This window comes from Ursus arctos, unplaced genomic scaffold (assembly GCF_023065955.2).
Source record: "Ursus arctos isolate Adak ecotype North America unplaced genomic scaffold, UrsArc2.0 scaffold_4, whole genome shotgun sequence".
Lineage (NCBI taxonomy): Eukaryota > Metazoa > Chordata > Mammalia > Carnivora > Ursidae > Ursus > Ursus arctos.
In genome coordinates, this window is record NW_026623056.1 from 33608093 (window position 1) to 33625830 (window position 17738).

Genomic DNA, 17738 nt, shown 5'->3' on the forward strand with positions numbered 1-17738 from the left:
CTATAAGGGAGTTTGCTGATGATGTGCTGTGTGCCAGGGGAGGGGGAGGGGAGGCAGGGGGCGGTGTGAGAGTTGGGTCAGATTCGGGCTTATGTAGGGATAGACATTTACATACATAAGGCAATGTAAGGGTAACAGTGGATAGTCTGAAAGGCTTGGATTTTTGATGATATTTAAGGTAAATTTGCATATAAGGTATGATGGCCAGTTATAGAAAAGTGGGCAATCAAGTCAAGTCATAGCCCATGGTTCTTGGCAGCACTAGCCCTTCAGTAATAAAGAAGCAAAATAGGCAATAATTGCCACTTGAGTTCTCTGTGATGCAGAGGAAGCAAACTCATTCTTTCAGTGTAAGTGATGCTTGAGTTCTAAGAGGCAGTGTGTGTGATTTATCTAAATTTCTTAACTGTCATTATCCCTAAATGGAAGTTAATCAACATCATGGCTCGAAAATAAAAGATCTAGGGGTCCCCCTGAGTGATGTACACACAAGAGGAATAGACAGGAAGAATAAATGAACTTGCCTATGTCCTGTCTCTTTTGTTCTTTTTTCCTTTTTTTTTTTTTTTTTTTTGAGAGAGAGAGAGAGAGCAAGTCTGTGTGAGCAGGAGGGGTGGGACAGAGGGAGAGGGAGAGAGAGACTCTTAAGCAGGCTCCATGCCCAGCCTGATGCAGGGCTCTACCTCATGACCTTGAGATCATGACTGGAGCTGAAATCAAGAGTCAAGACACAACCGACTGAGCCACGCAGGCGCCCAGTCCAGTCTCTTTTTGAACGAGACCGCCCTAGAGGCTGTGATCCCCACTCTTTGGCTTCACTCCGCACTATACCTCACTCCCGGATACTGGTTTAGGTACAGAATGCTATCTCCCCAAGACTGCCGGCATTACCTGGAGCATGAGTCTGTCCCAGGTCTTGGTGACTCCGTTATTCTTCCATTGGTCATCATTGTTTGGAGGGCTGTTGTTTTGGTACCTCTCCAGCATCTGTTTCAGGAAGAGGTTGGGTGTGAACTATGGAGGGAGGAGACAAAAAAAGGAGAGTTAGCACACTCATCCCCAAGGAAGAAAATGATTTGCTCAGCCTGTTGCTAGGGGCACTGAACAGTGTCTCCCGGAGTAAAACTGTTTGCAGAGGCACTGAGAAGCGGTGGGGCGGGGGTGAGGCTGCTCTGGAAGGCTGAAGTCTCCATGAAGGGAGAAGACACCCCTCACCCCCATCTTCAAAGAAATCCCAGTGAGACCAGGGTGAGCAGGCATTTTAGAGCGGCTTAGGCTAGGAAATTGAACAGGAGAGAAGGCAAGATGCTGAATTGAGAGGAAGTCTTAGATGTGGTGGGTTATTGGCCATCCTGTGGGAGGGCAGAGTGGGCAGAGCACAGCCGTGTAAACTTGGGCCCGGGAGTTACTCTGCCTGGACTCAAGATTCTTCTCTTTCCCTTACCAGCTGTGTAACCTTGGACAAGTTACTTTGCCTTTTTAAGTCTCATTTCTTTATCTAAAAAGTGACCATTGTGATAATACCTATTTCAAAGAGTTATTCTGAGGATTAAGGAAACTTGTATAATTAATATTAATGCACATATTAGAGTGCCTGGTACAGAGTAAGGGCTAAATACATGTCAGCTATTGTATTGTTATGATGATAATGACGACTCCTGTGATCATTTTCGCTCTGCGCTTTTTGCGATTGTACTCACGAAGTCTCGTTGTGTCGCCGCTGTGATACAAGACGCCACTTCAAAGCCGTATACTATAAACATCAGAATGAAATACTGGAAGGGAAACAAATGGGGAAAAAATTACATTTATCTCCAAAGAGAGAGTTTAAAGAAAATAAACTGCTACATTTTCCAGCACGTTCATCTAAGTATTAACCATCTAATTATTCACGTAATTATTCAACAACCCCTCGTTGATCAGCTGTTTGGAGCAAGACTTGGTGGCAGGTGCTAGTCAGCTCAATTCCCTCCTTATGCCCAGAGAACAGATCACTATTGAATACAGAGCTTTCTCAGCCCAGTACCTTGCATTTCTATTTTAACTGAGAAAAACAAACACAAGAGAATGAACTGCTGTGTGCGCGCACGCGTGTCTCTGTGTGCGTGTGCGTGTGCGTGTGTGTTGGTTCGATGGCTGGCAAGAGAGTCCTGGTGGGTCAGACACTACATAGAGCTTCATAAATCCCCCTCGCTGACGGCAATTTTCTTTATGGTTTACCGAAACCTTAGAATTACGGAGGTCAGAAGATCGTGTTTAACATCCATCGCCGCTCCTGACAAGGGTCCAGGCCGACCAGAGAGGAGCGGGCGCGTCCGGGTACACAGCCCTTTGTCAGCACTCTTCTCTCAGCCCCCAGCCTTCCAGGTACCGGTCAGGCCAGCGGAACGCACCTCACTGTGTGGTGCCGTTGTGTGTCTGTGTGCCGTTGTGTGTCGCACGATGCTTCCCCACCACACTGTCTCTATTAATGACTGAAAAATATCTGAACAGCACGTGGCCTCGATCTGGGGTGGGAACTCTTTGCAAGGGTCTGTCTCTGCTTTCCTCGGTCTTGCATATCCGCTTTGGGGCCCCGGGTTCTTCTAGGGAAGGGGCGCCGCAGTCGGTGTGGGTGGCGGAGGGCAAAGAACGCTGTGCTCTCCCCCCCGGGGGATGGCTCTCTGAGCAGGACGCTGGGCGGCCCTAACGACTCAGCGGCTCCTCACACAAGGGCTGTGGCCACCGTCAGAGGCCGCCTAACACTTGCTGCCTTGTTTCTTGTCAAGAGCCTTGGTGGTTGGGGGCACCTGGCTGGCTCAGTCCCTAGAGCATGTGACGCTTGATCTTGGGGTTGTGAGTTCAAGCCCCACCTCGGGTGTAGGAATTACTTAAAAATAAAATCCTTATAAGAAAAAAAAAAGAGCTTTGATGGCTCTTCTTTTTTCTTTTCTTTTTTTCTTTTTTTAAAAGATTTTATTTATTTATGTGACAGAGAGACAGCCAGCGAGAGAGGGAACACAGCAGGGGAGAGGGAGAGGAAGAAGCAGGCTCCCAGCCGAGGAGCCCGATGTGGGGCTCGATCCCAGAACACCGGGATCACGCCCTGAGCCAAAGGCAGATGCTTAACAACTGCGCTACCCAGGCGCCCCTCTTCTTTTTTCTTTTTTCTTTTCTTTTTTTTTTTTGAAGATATTATTTATTTGTTTGACAGACAGACAGCAAGAGAGGGAACACAAGCTAGAGGAGTGTGAGAGGGAGAAGCAGGCTTCCCCCAAGCAGGGAGCCCGATGCGGCGCTTGATCCCAGGATCCTGGGAGACCTTAAGGACTGAGCCACCCAGGAGCCCCTGATGGCTCTTCTTAAAGGGGCCCGGAAACCCCTTACAGACACTCCAGAAAGGAGGCCCCAGGCTGCAGGGGTTTCTCCATCAGCCCCCAGGAAGGTGCCTTGCTCCTTCTGTTTGCAGGGCACGGTGAAGCATGTTCCCTTCTGGCTGTGTCAAGCATACACGGCTAGCCCAAAGGGAGACCAGGATGCAGGTGAAACTGTCTCTGGGGACACTTGCCCCTCCTCTCCCTTTCCCTGCATTCTTCTCCTCACCAGAAAAAGTGGGTGCTTTTGTCCCGGAATTAACTCATGCTAAAGGAATCAGAGAATGTAAAGGTTCTGCATTCCCTGGGTGCCAGGACAATGTTTAGATCGCAGGAAAAGTAAACCAACAAGCATCTTAAGTTGATGGGCTTGTTCCATAAAGATGTAACTCAGGTTCTGCAGCATTTGGGTAGGAGATTTATTTCAGGGAGGGGAGTGGGGGTGGGACCAGGACCGATCGCATTGTGAGAAACCATTGTCCTGAGCATGGGGCAGAGAACAGAGCTCTAGACCCGATGTCAAGGGTTCTTAGCTCTGCTGGCGGCAAACTGGCTTCCATCTACGCAGGCCAGGCATGCCCTTGCTGTCTGTGGCTAAGGGCAGAAGCCCGTCTGCAGGTGCACAGCGTTAGAGCCTCTGCAGGCAGGTGGGAGCTGAGGCTGTCCTCTACAGTGCTGTGCAGCAGGGTTTCCTAGGGTCCCTGAAAAGTAGACTGAATGCAAAATATACAAAATGCAGGTCGTTTTACAAAATCATCAGCCTTGAGCTCAAAAATGTCTGAAAAACCTCATGTTTTCTCTTTAAAAAATCATGCATATTTTGTACTTTATATCCTAAAATGCCAATGATTAATAGGAAAACAATACTTTAGACTACTTATTGTCAAAAGAAAAAGATCTAATGATCATGTTCTGACTCTGTCTCTCCCTTGGCCTATGTAGCTCCTGGCTGTACCTGCTGGACATGTGCAGACACTGGGTAGTGAAGCACAGATCTAGAAAATACTCAAAAGGGTCATGCCCAGGTTTCTTCCCTGTGGGTTCCCTGTACTGGAATCTTCTGGACTTGCCATGTGGACAGGCTTCGCTGCAGGGGGAGTCTTAACCTCCTTCTCACTCCTCACCTGGCTCTCTCTGCTCCCACCTGCTCCACTACAAGCCAAATCACTGTCTTCAGGGAAGAGGAAACAGTCCATCACAATTGATCCCAGAGGCAACTGTAGAGAGTTTTAAGGTCTCACCGCCAGAAGAATTTTCCTGTTGGATTTCATGATGCCTACAATGCCTAGAACGGACAGGCAGAAGAGGCAGATGCCGGTGAACATGCCAATCCAGGCTGCCCCGTAGATGTCATCATTGTCAGTGGCCTCAAGCAGCGGGTAGAGGCTGTGCTGGTCGGATACAAAGAAGATGCACTCTGCAGTCAGGGCAAGGCCGCACATCTGGGGGCAGAGGGCGTTCGGTCAGGCCAGTGGTCAGGAGAGCAGCATTGGGAAAGGGATGCAGAACAGTGGGGAGGGGGTTGTGAGAGAGACTCACTCTGTCCCTGCATAGGCTCAAAGCGATGGACTTAAACTCATTACCAGGAAACCAAACACCCCCTTCCATCCTGTTAATAAGTTGTATGCTTCCTCTCACATGTTGCTCTGTCTTATTGCTATTTAGGAAAAGATCCAGGCAATTTTAGACCATCTAGAGTCCTTGGGACATGAACCACTCAAGTGACATCTTCTTGTATGGAGATAACCTCCCACCCCCACTCCCACTGCCCCTCGCCCAAATTCCTGGATTATAATATTTAAACTAGTCCTGGTCATACTCATCCATGCCAGAGAACCATTGAGCATTCGGGCTGGAAGGAACCTTGGTGGTTATCTTTCCCACCCCCTGCATCTTATAGATGAGGGCTCTTGGCCTTGAAAGCCAATGACTTGTCCAGAGTCACGTGGAGTGGGAGGCCGGGCTGGGCCTAGAGCCAGTGATCCTGACTCTCGAGAGCTCGGTCAGGACACCGAGCCCACACAACCTGGACTCGGAGCCACTCTCACATCCTGTACTGGCCTCTGTGGGACAAGGATGTGTAAGTGCAAACATCTGTCCCCAACAGCCTTACCAGAAGAGTTCCACAGAAATCAAACAGGTGAAATACGAAAGAAACACCAAAGTGTGCATGTGGTGGGAATGTTTGGACACTGACCATGGTGGACATGGTTTCTTTCAGATTCTTGCATGTTAAAGCTGGGAGGATAATATTCTTTTATTTATTCTATTTTAAACCATGGTCTTTCAACATATTATGTAGTTACGTATGATTATTTATATAAGTTCTAGCTAACATATTTTACTAACACATTTCCTGGAATGAAGAAAAGAGAGAGGAAGCCAGTAATTATATCATTATTTTCCTTTAAACTCTCACTTTTGATTAATCCAAAAACTGTGATTACAGAAGGAACAGAATTTCCTGAAAAGTACTTGTTACTTACACCAACAATCACATTTCCAAAAATCAGCAGGCCCTGGAAGCAACGAACGGTGGAGTCGTCTTTGGCCATCTTAAGGATTTCACACAAGCTGGAGACACAGTGGAGAACATTACAACTGAATAGGACCAGGTGACAAATGCTGCTCCAAGTTCCACAACATGACTACGTCACACCATCACGGATCACCTTCTTGCGTTTGAAATCATCCAAACCAAAGTGAGGCAATCATTTAGCAAGGGCGGGAATTTGCTTACTAAGCTCAGGAATCACTGTAACTTTTTTTTAAATGTAATTTTATGAATAAGAATAAAAAGGAAAGCTTGCTGGAGTCTTATCAGTGACTTTCAGTGGTCCTTTAAGGTGTGGAATATACAGACTGCACGCGTCTACGTGATGAACTGCACGTCGACCAGGGCAGACGTGGAGTGCTGAGGACTGGGCAGGGGTCCTGGCATGGCTCTTCCTGCCCTCAGTCATGGCGAACTGAAACCCAAAAGGTAAACCCATGGCCAGAGTTGGCAGATGGGGCCCATATGGACTACAGGCAGCTGTTAAAAGCCATTATCATCAGAATATTTTGTTACCTTCACAAATAGTTGGCAATTTAAAAAGTACCCTGTTTATTTACCCAAAGGATACAAAAATACAGATTCAAAGGAGCACCTGTACCCTGATGTTTACAGCAGCATTATCAACAATAGCCAAACAATGGAAAGAGCCCAAATGTCCATCAACTGATGACTGGATAAAGATGTGTATCAGAATATTACTCAGCCATCGAAAGAATGAAATCTTGCCATTTGCAACGACATGAATGGACCTAGAGCGTATTTTGCTAAGCGAAATAAGTCAATCAGAGAAAGACAATTATCATATGATTACACTCATATGTGGAATTTAAGAAACAAAACAGGTGAGCATAGGAGAAGGGAAGGGAAAATAAAATAAGATAAAAACAGAGAGGGAGGCAAACCATAAGAGACTCTTAACTATAGAGAACAAACTGAGGGCTGCTGGAGGGGAGGTGGGAGGATGGAGGAACTGGGTGATAGGCATTAAGGAGGGCACTTGGTGTAATGAGCACGGGGTGTTATATGAAACTGATGAATCACTAAATTCTACTCCTGAAACCAATACTACACTAAATGTTAACTAACTTGAATTTAAATAAAAACTTGGAAAAATAAATAAGGAAGTAAAAATAGAAGATACCCTGTTGTACAAGGCGGGGCGTGGGAGAAGAGGGGCTGACATATCGTTCCTTCCATGTGCCGCTGTCCTCCGTGCTTCCCACACACACATTTCACTCTCATAGCCCAAGATTAGGTAGAAAAAGAAAAAAAGGTGAGGAGCCTCATTCTGCAGATGAGGAAACTGAAGCTTTAATTTAGGTAATTAAAGTCCACGGGGCCGTGCAACCAGTAAGTGGAGGAGCGAGGCTGGAGACCTTGGTCTGCGTGACTCTGGAGCCCAAGCTCATCCCCCAGCCCACACTGGCTCCCAGAAATTATTTATGTGGTTTAATGCTTTGTATGGCCCTAAAAATAAGTGGGCTTCTCTTTCCCTGAGGAGTCTCTGGTAGGAGCATGAGGGTAAGTGTTTGGGTTAATTACTTTAGCTTCTGTACTTTACCTTCAGAAAAGCCATCCAGATCTCTTACTGTGGTATTGACTTAAGTAATCACTTCCTGCATTCCTGCTCTAAATCAAAATGTATTAAATGATACAACTTGAGGTTTGAGGTATACGAAGATACATACGGGAGATTGCTGTAGTCTAGGATTTTATGCTCTAGCAGGGAAGCTAAGATCGTTCCTAAATAACTTGAATACTTCGAGTAAGACCCCAAGTGCTCTGGGAGTTCTGAGTAGGGAAGATGTGAGCCTTGCAGCATGTGTATGGTTTTGGTAAGTAGACTAGAGACGGATGGCGGTGTGGGAGGAAGGTGGGGGTTGCCGACCTTCCAGGGAAAGAAAAGTCAGGGAGCAGGGACCCAGAGGAGCAAGGTGACCGTGAGGTAGCAAATGAGGCAGTTTGGCTAAAATCCCAGTTTGTATAGAGGCTCAGTGGGAGGCTAGCCTTCTACTTGACTCAGACCTTGCTAAAATGTAACTTCATTGTTACACTCTAAGCGTTAACAATCTTCCAGATAATCTCAACTTCTCTATTTTCCCTTACTCGTTTGCCTGGGCAGCTGTGGGAATTGAAGAAGTTAAAATCAATGAGTGTTTTGGGCCCAGAATTGGGTGCAGCATGGGTCCTCCATCAATGTTTGCCGAGTGAATAGAAGAAACCGGGTCATTGTTACAAGATGTTTCTGTGTAGTTTCTGCTTAGAAGTGACAATCATTCTTTCCTGCAATTGTTCTGGTAATTGTCACGCTCCAGACTGCGCGGAGCCTGAGCGCCCTGAAGGAGTTACTGCGCAAACTCCACGGGGGAGGGGGGGATCTTTACTCCTGTGACCGACCAGTCACGTTGTAAAGTTCATTACTGGTCTGCGCAGACATTGCTCCGGACCAGTTGAGTTACCATCTAGAGACAAAAATAAATAGACGGTGAAAGGAGAAAGTTCAGATAACACAAGTATAGAGAGTAAAGGGCAGAAATCTGGAGAAGCCGAGTGCAGCACCATTTCAACCAGTACGGATTATGCACCAATGCGCTGGGTAGCAGCCTACTGGTGCTGATTAGTCGGGTTTAAAGAACAGAAAGACAGCAATTTGTTTTTTTAAGGCATTTAAAGTGTGATTACAGCAGCATGGATCCAAGCAAAAAATGACTGCATGCGGTCGAATAAAGGGGGAGGTAGGACTACAAACTTAAGGAAGGGGGGAGGCAGGCCACCAAAGAGGGGCTTTATTGGTCCAGAAAGGAGCTGAAGGGGCTCTGAACATGGGATTTGGTCCCAGTGACTCATCAGACCCCATAACACACTTTTCCAAAGACGACCCGCCACACTGAGTTTTATAAAGTGGGTAAGAGACAAAGGAATACTCTGTGGGAGGGTTGCCCGCCAGGATCAGGGTGGAACCGTGCAAACAAGCGTGGGAGAAAAGGAGGAGGAGGCAGATGAGGGGTGGGTTTGAGCAAAAAGAAGAATGAACAGAAGAAATCTGGCCGGGCATGCGGTAGGAAGTGCGGGAGGCAGCTGGGCTGCAGGCTGACTTTGGAAGGGCAGGGATATGGTGATGGGCCTGACCTGCTCCAGTTGCCGACTGCTAGATTTTTCTCCTTTTGCCCCGTGCATTCTCCTCTCCTTCAGGCCTCTGGGATCAGTGGCACCTAATAACTTAGGAAGTCATTCCTGTCTTCCAAAATAACAAAACAATGGTGAAAGCTGTCATTTAATGAGCGCTTATGATGTCCTCAGCACATGCTAGGCACTTAATGTTCATCTCTCAACAGATCCAAGAGATGGGTATTTTTTTTTTTCACCGAAATCTGTACTAATTTCCTATGGCTGCTGTAACAAGTTACCATAAACTTAGTGGATTAAAACAACACAAATGTAACATCTGAGGTAGAGGTCAGATTCCGGGAAACAAGCTGAGGGCTACAGAAAGGAGGTGGGTGGGGGGATGGGGTGACCAGGGGATGGGTGTTAAGGAGGGCATGTGTGGTGATGAGCACTGGGTGTTATACACAACTAATGAATCGTTGAACCCTACATCAAAAACTAATGATGTACTCTATGTTGGCTAACTGAACATAATAATAATAAAAAAGTGTGAGATGAGTCTCACTGGGTTAAAATCAAGGTGTCAGCAGAGCTGCCCTCCTGGAGCATCTGGGGGAGAATCTGTTTTCTTGCCATTTCGCAGATGAAGAAAGGGAGGCTCGAGAGATTGCTTACTTTGCCCAAGGCCACATTGCCAGAAAAATGCAAAAGCTCAGATTCAGTGGTCCTGGGTGGCTCAGTTGGTTAAGCATCTGCTTTTGGCTCAGGTCGTGATTCCAGGGTCCCAGGATCGAGCCCTGCATCAGGCAGGGAGCTTGCTTTTCTCCCTCTGCCCCATCTCCCCGCTCATGCTCTTTCTCTCTCTCTCTCTCTCTCATTTGCTATCCCTCTCTCAATCTCTCTCAAATAAATAAATAAATAATATTAAAAAAAAAAAGCTGAGTTTCAAACCCAGGTCTGCCTGGCTTCAGCTCATTTCCTTAACACCGAGCAGTGTATAAAGTCCTGTCACAGAGCTAATAAAAAAGCGACACCTCGCTCACTTCCTTCCCAACCCTCAAGCAGAGAGAACAGGTCCATTTTGTTGCTCAGATGGTCTGCCTTTGCCAAGGTCAGATTCACTGCGCCTCTCTTTACTTGCTTCTCCAGGTACTTGTCTCCTTGGCTCCTGGACGTTGCACTCATATTTGCACATTTTCCCCAAACCCAGTGTGGCACCTGCATGTTTTCTCAGAAAATTTGTTTAGATGTACCCCAAACCCGCAGTTCTCTCACCTGCTTCTTGGGACCGAAATTCTTGGAAGGAAAAGTGCACATGTACAGGTTAATATGAGAGTCGACATTTCATAGCCTCTCCCTGGACACCTGTATTTTAGACTAGGTCCGTGTCTAGAGGACCCAAAACCTTTGTTGCATCTTCTAAACAGCCACAAATGTCAAAAGAGATGGCAATTAGGGAGCCCAGCGTAGGGTTCTCGTGGCTCACGGTATGGCCCAGTGGCTGTGGTCTAACTGGGAGCACGCTGGATGTGGGGTCAGAATGCCGAGCTTCAAACCCCACTCTTGCCCAGCCTTTCTGTGCACCCCTGGGCAATGCCACTCACCGTCTACTTCCTCATTTATAAAGTGTGTAAGACACAATGTGTTTGATGGGGTCTTTATGATCTCTGAGATAAAAGTTGGGGAAGGGGTTGGCAAACACTGTTTATAAACCTAGGAAATTATGGTTAATAACCAGGGGCACATTTAGGAAGGGCAGGAAATTGGGCTGTGGCTTTGCTTTATGGACCAGTGACACCTGGGGCCTGGCCAGGAGGTAACGCCTTCCAGGCTGAGGGGAAACAGCCCCTCTACCTTCCCTCTGTCCTCTGCCTAGGGCACGTTCTCCTGTAGGGATCTATAAGCCTTACCCACGTGTGCTTCCTCTTATTTTCCATGGAAGGATTCATAGGGGGAAAATAATCTCTTTGGGACAAGAAAAAAGGTTCCCAGTTGTGCTTGGGGTGTGGCCAGAGTCAGGTACCAAGCAGCGCGTTTGTATGGGAGGGACCCTCTCTGCATTCCATCCACATTCCCGAACAGTTAACATGCAGACACTGGCTCCATCCCTCTGGGTTTGGCGAGCTCGAGTGCCTCTGCTCTGGGCTGTGAGGTGATGTCCTGCTCATGCTTGAGATTCTCCTCTGTGCCCGGGCTGCAGAATTTACTTAAGGAGGACTCTGTTCCGCTCCCCTTGTGCATTCATTTCTCCTGGTATCAACGCACAAAGGGTTCCCTGCACTTTATTGCAAGAGTCTCCGAAGCAGGGGCACCTGGGTGGCTCAGTCGTTAAGCGTTAAGCATCTGCCTTCGGCTCAGGTCGTGATCCCAGGGCCTGAGATCGAGCCCTGCATCAGGCTCCCTGCTCGAAGAGCCTGCTTCTCCCTCTGCCTCTGCCTGCTGCTCTCTCTGCTTGTTCTCTCTCTCTCTCTGTCAATAAATAAATAAAATCTTAAAAAAAAAAAAAGTCTCTGAAGCAGGAGAAGGCCCTGGGACCCTGTTTCATTTGTCTTTCTAGGACCAAGGTGGCACAGTGCTTGACACATAGTAGGCACTCAATAAATTATTTTGCTAAACAAAAGGCAGATAAAAGTAGATTTTAGAATGTGTATTTGAATGAATGAATGAATATATGAGTGACTCATTTGCCAAGACCTCTGATGCAGAACGGGTTAGAAAGTACAGTGAATGAGAAGAGCAGGGGCTTTGGACAGACCTGGGTTTGAATCTTTGCTCTGTTATTTAGCATCTTTTTTTTAAGATTTTACTTATTTATCTATCAGAGAGAGAGCACGCACAAGCAGGGGGAGCGGCAGGCAGAGCAGAAGCAGGCTCCCCGCTGAGCAAGGAGCCCGATGCGGGACTCAATCCCAGGACCCTGAGATCATGACCTGAGCTGAAGGCAGATGCTTAACCAACTGAGCCTCCCCAGGCGTCCCTGCTACTTAGCGGTTTTGTGAGCTCAGGTAGTTTCTTAATCTTGTTGAGCTTTATCTCTAAATGGGTATCACAATAACTAACTCAAAAGGTTACTGTGAAAATTCAGTGAGAATATAGGTGAATACGAACACAATGTTAGTTACCCAACCAATATTCATTTTCTTTACGTTTGCCTCAATTTCTTGAAACAGATAGACCAAACCAACAGACTTGAATGGTGAAAGCACTAAAACTAGTGGTTTAATTTTGTTTTAAAACACAGAACCACAGGGGTGCCTGGGTGGCTCAGTCTTTAGGTGTCTGCCTTCGGCTCAGGGCGTGATCCCGGCGTTCCGGGATCGAGTCCCACATCAGGCTCCTCTGCTGGGAGGCTGCTTCTCCCTCTCCCACTCCCCCTGCTTGTGTTCCCTCTCTCACTGGCTGTCTCTCTCTCTCTGTCAAATAAATAAAATCTTAAAAAAACCAAAAAACAAAAAATCCCACAGAGCCACATTTCAAAGGACATATGATTTTAATAGGGTTGCTAATATACAAAACCAGATCAAAATTTGGCTGAAGCAAGAGTGGAGAGTTTTCCCTCATCAATTCTGAATTTCTGAGCCACATGGTGAGCCCCAGAGTGGCTACGAACCACCCTTCTAGAACTAACAGGAACAAAAGATGTAGGAGAAGTACGGAGCTAGAAGGCAGTCAGTTGCCCAGAGAGTTAGGAGACACTCAAGACTGAAGTTGGAAAATCCTGGTCAAAATGTGAACGATGATATTACATAGTTCCTGTGTCGAAGAGACCTGTGCTGAATGGAACATTTCAGGAAAGTTTCCTGGAAGGCAGGCGACTTCCATAATAGCCATCTGGAGGAGCATCTGGGAAGGGTTCTTGGCATACTTGGAGCAAAGGCAACATGACTTCTATGAAAGGAAACCATCAGGCCTGGCTCATCTTTCAGAGTTCTTTGAAGGCTCTGAATGCCTGTGCACCAGGGCAGACTCATGAACTTATTTAAGTTAAAACAAGAAAGACTTTGACAAATTTTTACACCTATGGCTGTTAAAAAAAAAAAAAAAAAGACATTATGAATGTATTGCCCTTACCAGAGAGGACAGGCCCAGAGAGAGAATGAAAGAGAGAGACAGGTGGCACCACTCTGCACACAGAGTATAAACTGGTATTCTCTAGGGCCTTGACTAGGATACAATGCCTAGTTGTTTGGTCAAATACCAGTCAAGATATGGCTGTGAAGATATTTTTACAGAGGTGATTGACATTTAAATCAATAGACTTTGAGAAAAGCAGATTTCTCTTCACAACATGGATGGGCCTTATCCAATCAGTTGAGGGCCTTAAGAACAAAGACGGATTTCCCGAGGAAAAAGCAATTCTTTCACCATACTGCAAAGCAGAAAGCTCATCTGCAGATTTCAGATTCAAGATTGCAGCATCAACTTCTTTCCTGAATTTGTGGCTGCCTTACAGATTTCAGGCTTGCGAGCCCCTACAACCACGTGAGCTATTTCCTTAAAACAAATATCTCTTTACTTGGCTGAGGATGTAGAGGCTTTATAGTAAGTCCTCTCATTGTGCAAATGAGAAAGCTAAGGCTCCCAGGGGGCAGTGACTTGCTCAGGATCATGGATGTGTTGTTTGCAGAGTCAAGATTCAAGTCCAGATCTCCTGACTCCTAACAGCCTTTTATTGAGTTTGTCACTAATCATTCTTGTTTTTTAAGGTAGGTAGACACCACCTCCCTTTATGTTTCTTTAAAGTTGAGAGAAAGTCCCATGCCCTGCCCAGCTCTTTTCTCTTAGAGGTTAAGCCACGAAGGGAGTCACATAAACAAAGCTGGCAAGGAGAGAGCCTTCCGCTTTTGCCCTCCATTCAGTCTTCCTTGCTCTTTACCCTGGTTTCTGAAATCCCACAAGAGAATCACGCCTTTGCTCCTGATCAGAATGCACATCATTACGAAAGAGGCACAGTGAGGCTTAGGAGCCATCAATGTCAATGCCTCATTGTGAATGGTTTTTTCAGATCCCTTCCTTATATTTCCAAAGGGAGAGGAAAGACAGACGTGAGAGAAGGAGACCCAAGGAGTGTAGAGCCTCAGTGGACTAACCTAACTCATGATCTGGGGTCTTGGATCTGTCTTCTGTGAATAGAGACTGAGTCCTGACAATATGATGAGCCTTCCCCTCCTAACTTCTTTTTCAGCCTCCAGAATGTATCTGCTATTTCAAATATGGGGTCTATAGAAACTTTCCTCTGTTATTCCAAAGCAGCACTTCCCTCATAGGTATTAGATTTCTTTTTTAATTTGGCAGAGATAGAAAAGAAGCAGATGGGGTGGGGCGGATTTTAAAAGGTGGGATTGGTAGAGGGCAGAGACCCGAGTAGCGGCTGTCCACTTCAGAAATGTTATCGCCCCTGACTGAAAGTACGCAGCTTGCCTTAAAATATTTTCCACATTCAAGAATAGCCTCTGGGAGCCCCACCCTGTGGAAAACTGCCCAGTGGCCTGGCACCATGATGATATACTCAAATTGCTCAACATCCCAGGAGCTCCTTTGCTCTGAGGAATGCAAACATTTTAAAAGGCTAGAGTTTTATTTCTTTTTTTTTCTTGTGCCCTCGTTCAGTTTGTTTTCTTATAAAAATTACTCATATCCATAGTATTGGATGTTGATGTTTCCAGACACATTGAATAGGTCTAAAAACCATTGCTCACTAAACAAACCACTTTCAAAGCAGAAGAAAAAGAAGTGAGACTCTCCCACCAAGCATGAGATCATTTTTTCAAGTTCATTACCTCTTTTCCTCACTCAAGTTTGTTGGACCAGAGAACACGCAAACCACACCTCAAACTCCAGCTCACGCTAGAGAAATTTGGATTAACAAAAGAAAAAAAATAGAGAAAGAGGAGAGGAAGAAACAAGAAATACGCTGTGCTGTTGCCTTAGCCCTGACCTTGAAACCCAGAACAAGAGTAGACAGTTGTATGACTTAGAGGGGAGAAGAAAGATGGGTGTGTGGATTTTAGATCAGAACAATTGCTGGTCTGCTTAAGTTTAGGGCTGGATGAGTCCCTGGGAATGATGAAAAGTGGTGCTTGTTCCCATGGCCATGACACGCAGGGCTCACAGCATCCATTGGTTTTTCTTCCTTTAAAGCTCTAAACCTACTCTCACTAATATGGTAACTAGTATATATGTAGCTTGGTAATGTGGTAACTAATATGGTAACTAGTATGTATGTAGCTATTTTCATTCAAACTAGTTATTCAAACTAGTTTCATTCAAACCAATCATTCAAACTAGTTTAATTAAATAAAATTTAAAATTCAATTCTTTAGTTACACTAGCCCCATCTTAAGTGCTCAATAGCCACATGTAGTTAGTGGTTTTGGTATAGAATATTCCCACCACCACAGAGAGTTCTGTTGGATAGCATCACTCTAGACTCCTGACGCTTGCCACGCTGACCTCAGAATCATTCACCCCCCTGAAGTCAGGATGAAGATAGAAGCAATGGCCCAGGCATTCTCAGCCAAGTGAGGACCTCAGGTGTGGGCCATGCCAGCGGGTGCCTGGCCCCAAGGCAAGAATGCTATGGAGACTCCTTGGGGGAGGTGAGATTAGGGCACCTCTTCATGAATTTGGCCTTTGCCCCAGTTAGGGAACATCAGGTGTGTGGGCACCCTGCATGGGCTGATCAGTGTTTGCTCTTGGTAAGAATGTAAGCAGGAGAGGTTGAAAAGAAATTCTGAGAGTTCATTTGCTTTTCCTGACTAAATGGTGTGTAAATTCCCCTTTGGATTTACAAGTCTATGATTCTTTCCAGGCAGTTAAAAAAAAAAAAATTGGGTGAGTTGATTTTTAAGCCTATGGTAGCAGAGAGGAAAAAAGTCTGTTGCAGCCGAAAGCAAAATAAGAAAATTTTCTCATTGAGAAGAGCTAATCAAAAGGAAAACCATTTCTTTATAAGATTTGAAAACTATATAAATATATAAAAATATGTATGTATATATATACATATATATTATATATATTCTTAATATATAAATTAAGAATCAGTCAATCAACATTGCCTTTAATTTAAAAAAGACATTGAAATTAATGAAATTCAAAATGTGTTCAAAATCTTTGAAACTAGTTATAAGTGGGGTTTTAAACTTACATAAAATAATACTAGCATTATTTGAAACTTGATTCATATTACACGTAGAAATGTTCTTAGAACAAAAAGTATATTTAGGACCTGTGGCTCCTATACATCAACTAATTGGTGAAGAGTAAAAATAAATTATGTAAAAATAACACTGCATAGATAAAGCGCATTATTTCAACTGACACATTTATTAAACAGAACTATTTGCAGAAAAGAAACATGAGTAAATTGCCCCACAAATTTCATTACGAGTAGGCAGGATCAAATGATTTCTGACAAGACGACCAGGGGGAACTTTCTCCCTACTACATTATTAAGAAAGAACGTAGCCTATTTCCTTAAATTTTCTTTTTGCTTCTCTGACTTCACCAGGAAATTGGGGTCCATAGGGTTCTGTCTGAAATTTTAATCAGGAGATACAGGTTTTCCCAGGGTTCTTGAATATTTCTTGGTCTTTTTGTCAGGAAATTGGAGGTTGAAATCAGGGTGGGTGAATTATACTCCCAGAATTTTAATCTCAGTTCTGAGAACTGGACGATATCAAATGGTTTAAGAAAGCAGTTTGTACCATTTAAAGTAAAAGAGAACAAAATCGTTAAGATAGTCTAAGTTACAAAAACTGACGGATCTATTCATAAGGGAATTACCTTCTTCCCCTTGCCCTTTCAGACCCCAGCTCGCCTCCCCGGAAAGCAGCCCAACCATTGAGAGTGCAGGTGGCCTCCCTGCAGAGTGAGATCAGTTTGCTCACCTTGCGCTCTTCTCCTTCTCCTCCTTGTGCTGCACCGGCCACTCTGCAAGCTGCTCTGGCCTCAGGTGCTTTTCTACCCAGCACCCGTTCCTTGAACCTCCTGGACCAGAGAACAGTGGTCTGTGATTGGGAGGAGGCATCTCACATGGGCTGAGCCTGATGCTGCCTGAGCTTGCCTCGCTGAGGCCGGAAGTAACAGGAACTTTTTGGACAGTAGATTTCTGCTACTTTGGAATGTGTGATTCTGACAGATGGAAGCACCTTGACAGGGCTTAGCTCATCACTCTTCTGGATTTCTCCTAGGTCTGGGCTTTCCTGGAACACACACAACTCAGGGCTTTTTTTTTGTTTTGTTTTGATTTTTTTTTTTTTTAACTATGTGATCCTTATTTCTGCTTTTGTGCCTTTGAAGGCTTATCTATTGTCCTGACTGCTCACAGTCATGCTGGTACATGTCTATCTGTCCAAGGTCATGTCTAATTTCACTTTTTATAACTTGCATATGCTACATTTAGGGGGAGAGTGACCGCCCAATTAACACTCACATAGTAGGTGGTCCAAAGACTCCTAAAACTAATGTTGCCCCGCCCCTCCCATTCCCTTCCCTTCCCTTCCCTTCCCTTCCCTTCCCTTCCCTTCCCTTCCCTTGCCTTCCCTTCTTTTCCCCTGGAGCCACCATGTGTCATACCCAGCACCAACAATATTTCTGTTAATGTCTGCATAACATATGATGGTATAGGCACACAGTAGTTAATTTAGCCTGCAGTTAGGGGTGGGTGATGGCAGTAATGTTAGAATTTGTTGAGTGCTTTCATCAATAGACTCAGGAGT

General features: G+C 45.4%; 1 protein-coding gene across 2 annotated transcripts in view; it reads right to left on the reverse strand.

Annotated features, from left to right (window-relative positions):
* The window catches only part of UPK1B (uroplakin 1B), a 28782-nt gene extending 11784 nt beyond the window's left edge, over nucleotides 1-16998 (reverse strand). Inside the window, exons 1-5 of one of the 2 annotated variants that reach the window (XM_057306630.1) lie at nucleotides 9040-9127; nucleotides 5840-5927; nucleotides 4595-4795; nucleotides 1701-1775; nucleotides 892-1014 (exon numbers count right to left, since the gene is read on the reverse strand). In XM_057306630.1, the coding sequence (XP_057162613.1) occupies nucleotides 892-1014; nucleotides 1701-1775; nucleotides 4595-4795; nucleotides 5840-5908 (468 nt within the window). In that variant the 5' untranslated portion in view covers nucleotides 5909-5927; nucleotides 9040-9127. Of the gene's footprint in view, nucleotides 1-891; nucleotides 1015-1700; nucleotides 1776-4594; nucleotides 4796-5839; nucleotides 5928-9039; nucleotides 9128-16907 lie in introns of those variants that run through there. The other variant, XM_026493871.4, reaches the window with a different exon arrangement.
* Between the last annotated feature and the right edge of the window lie 740 nt (nucleotides 16999-17738).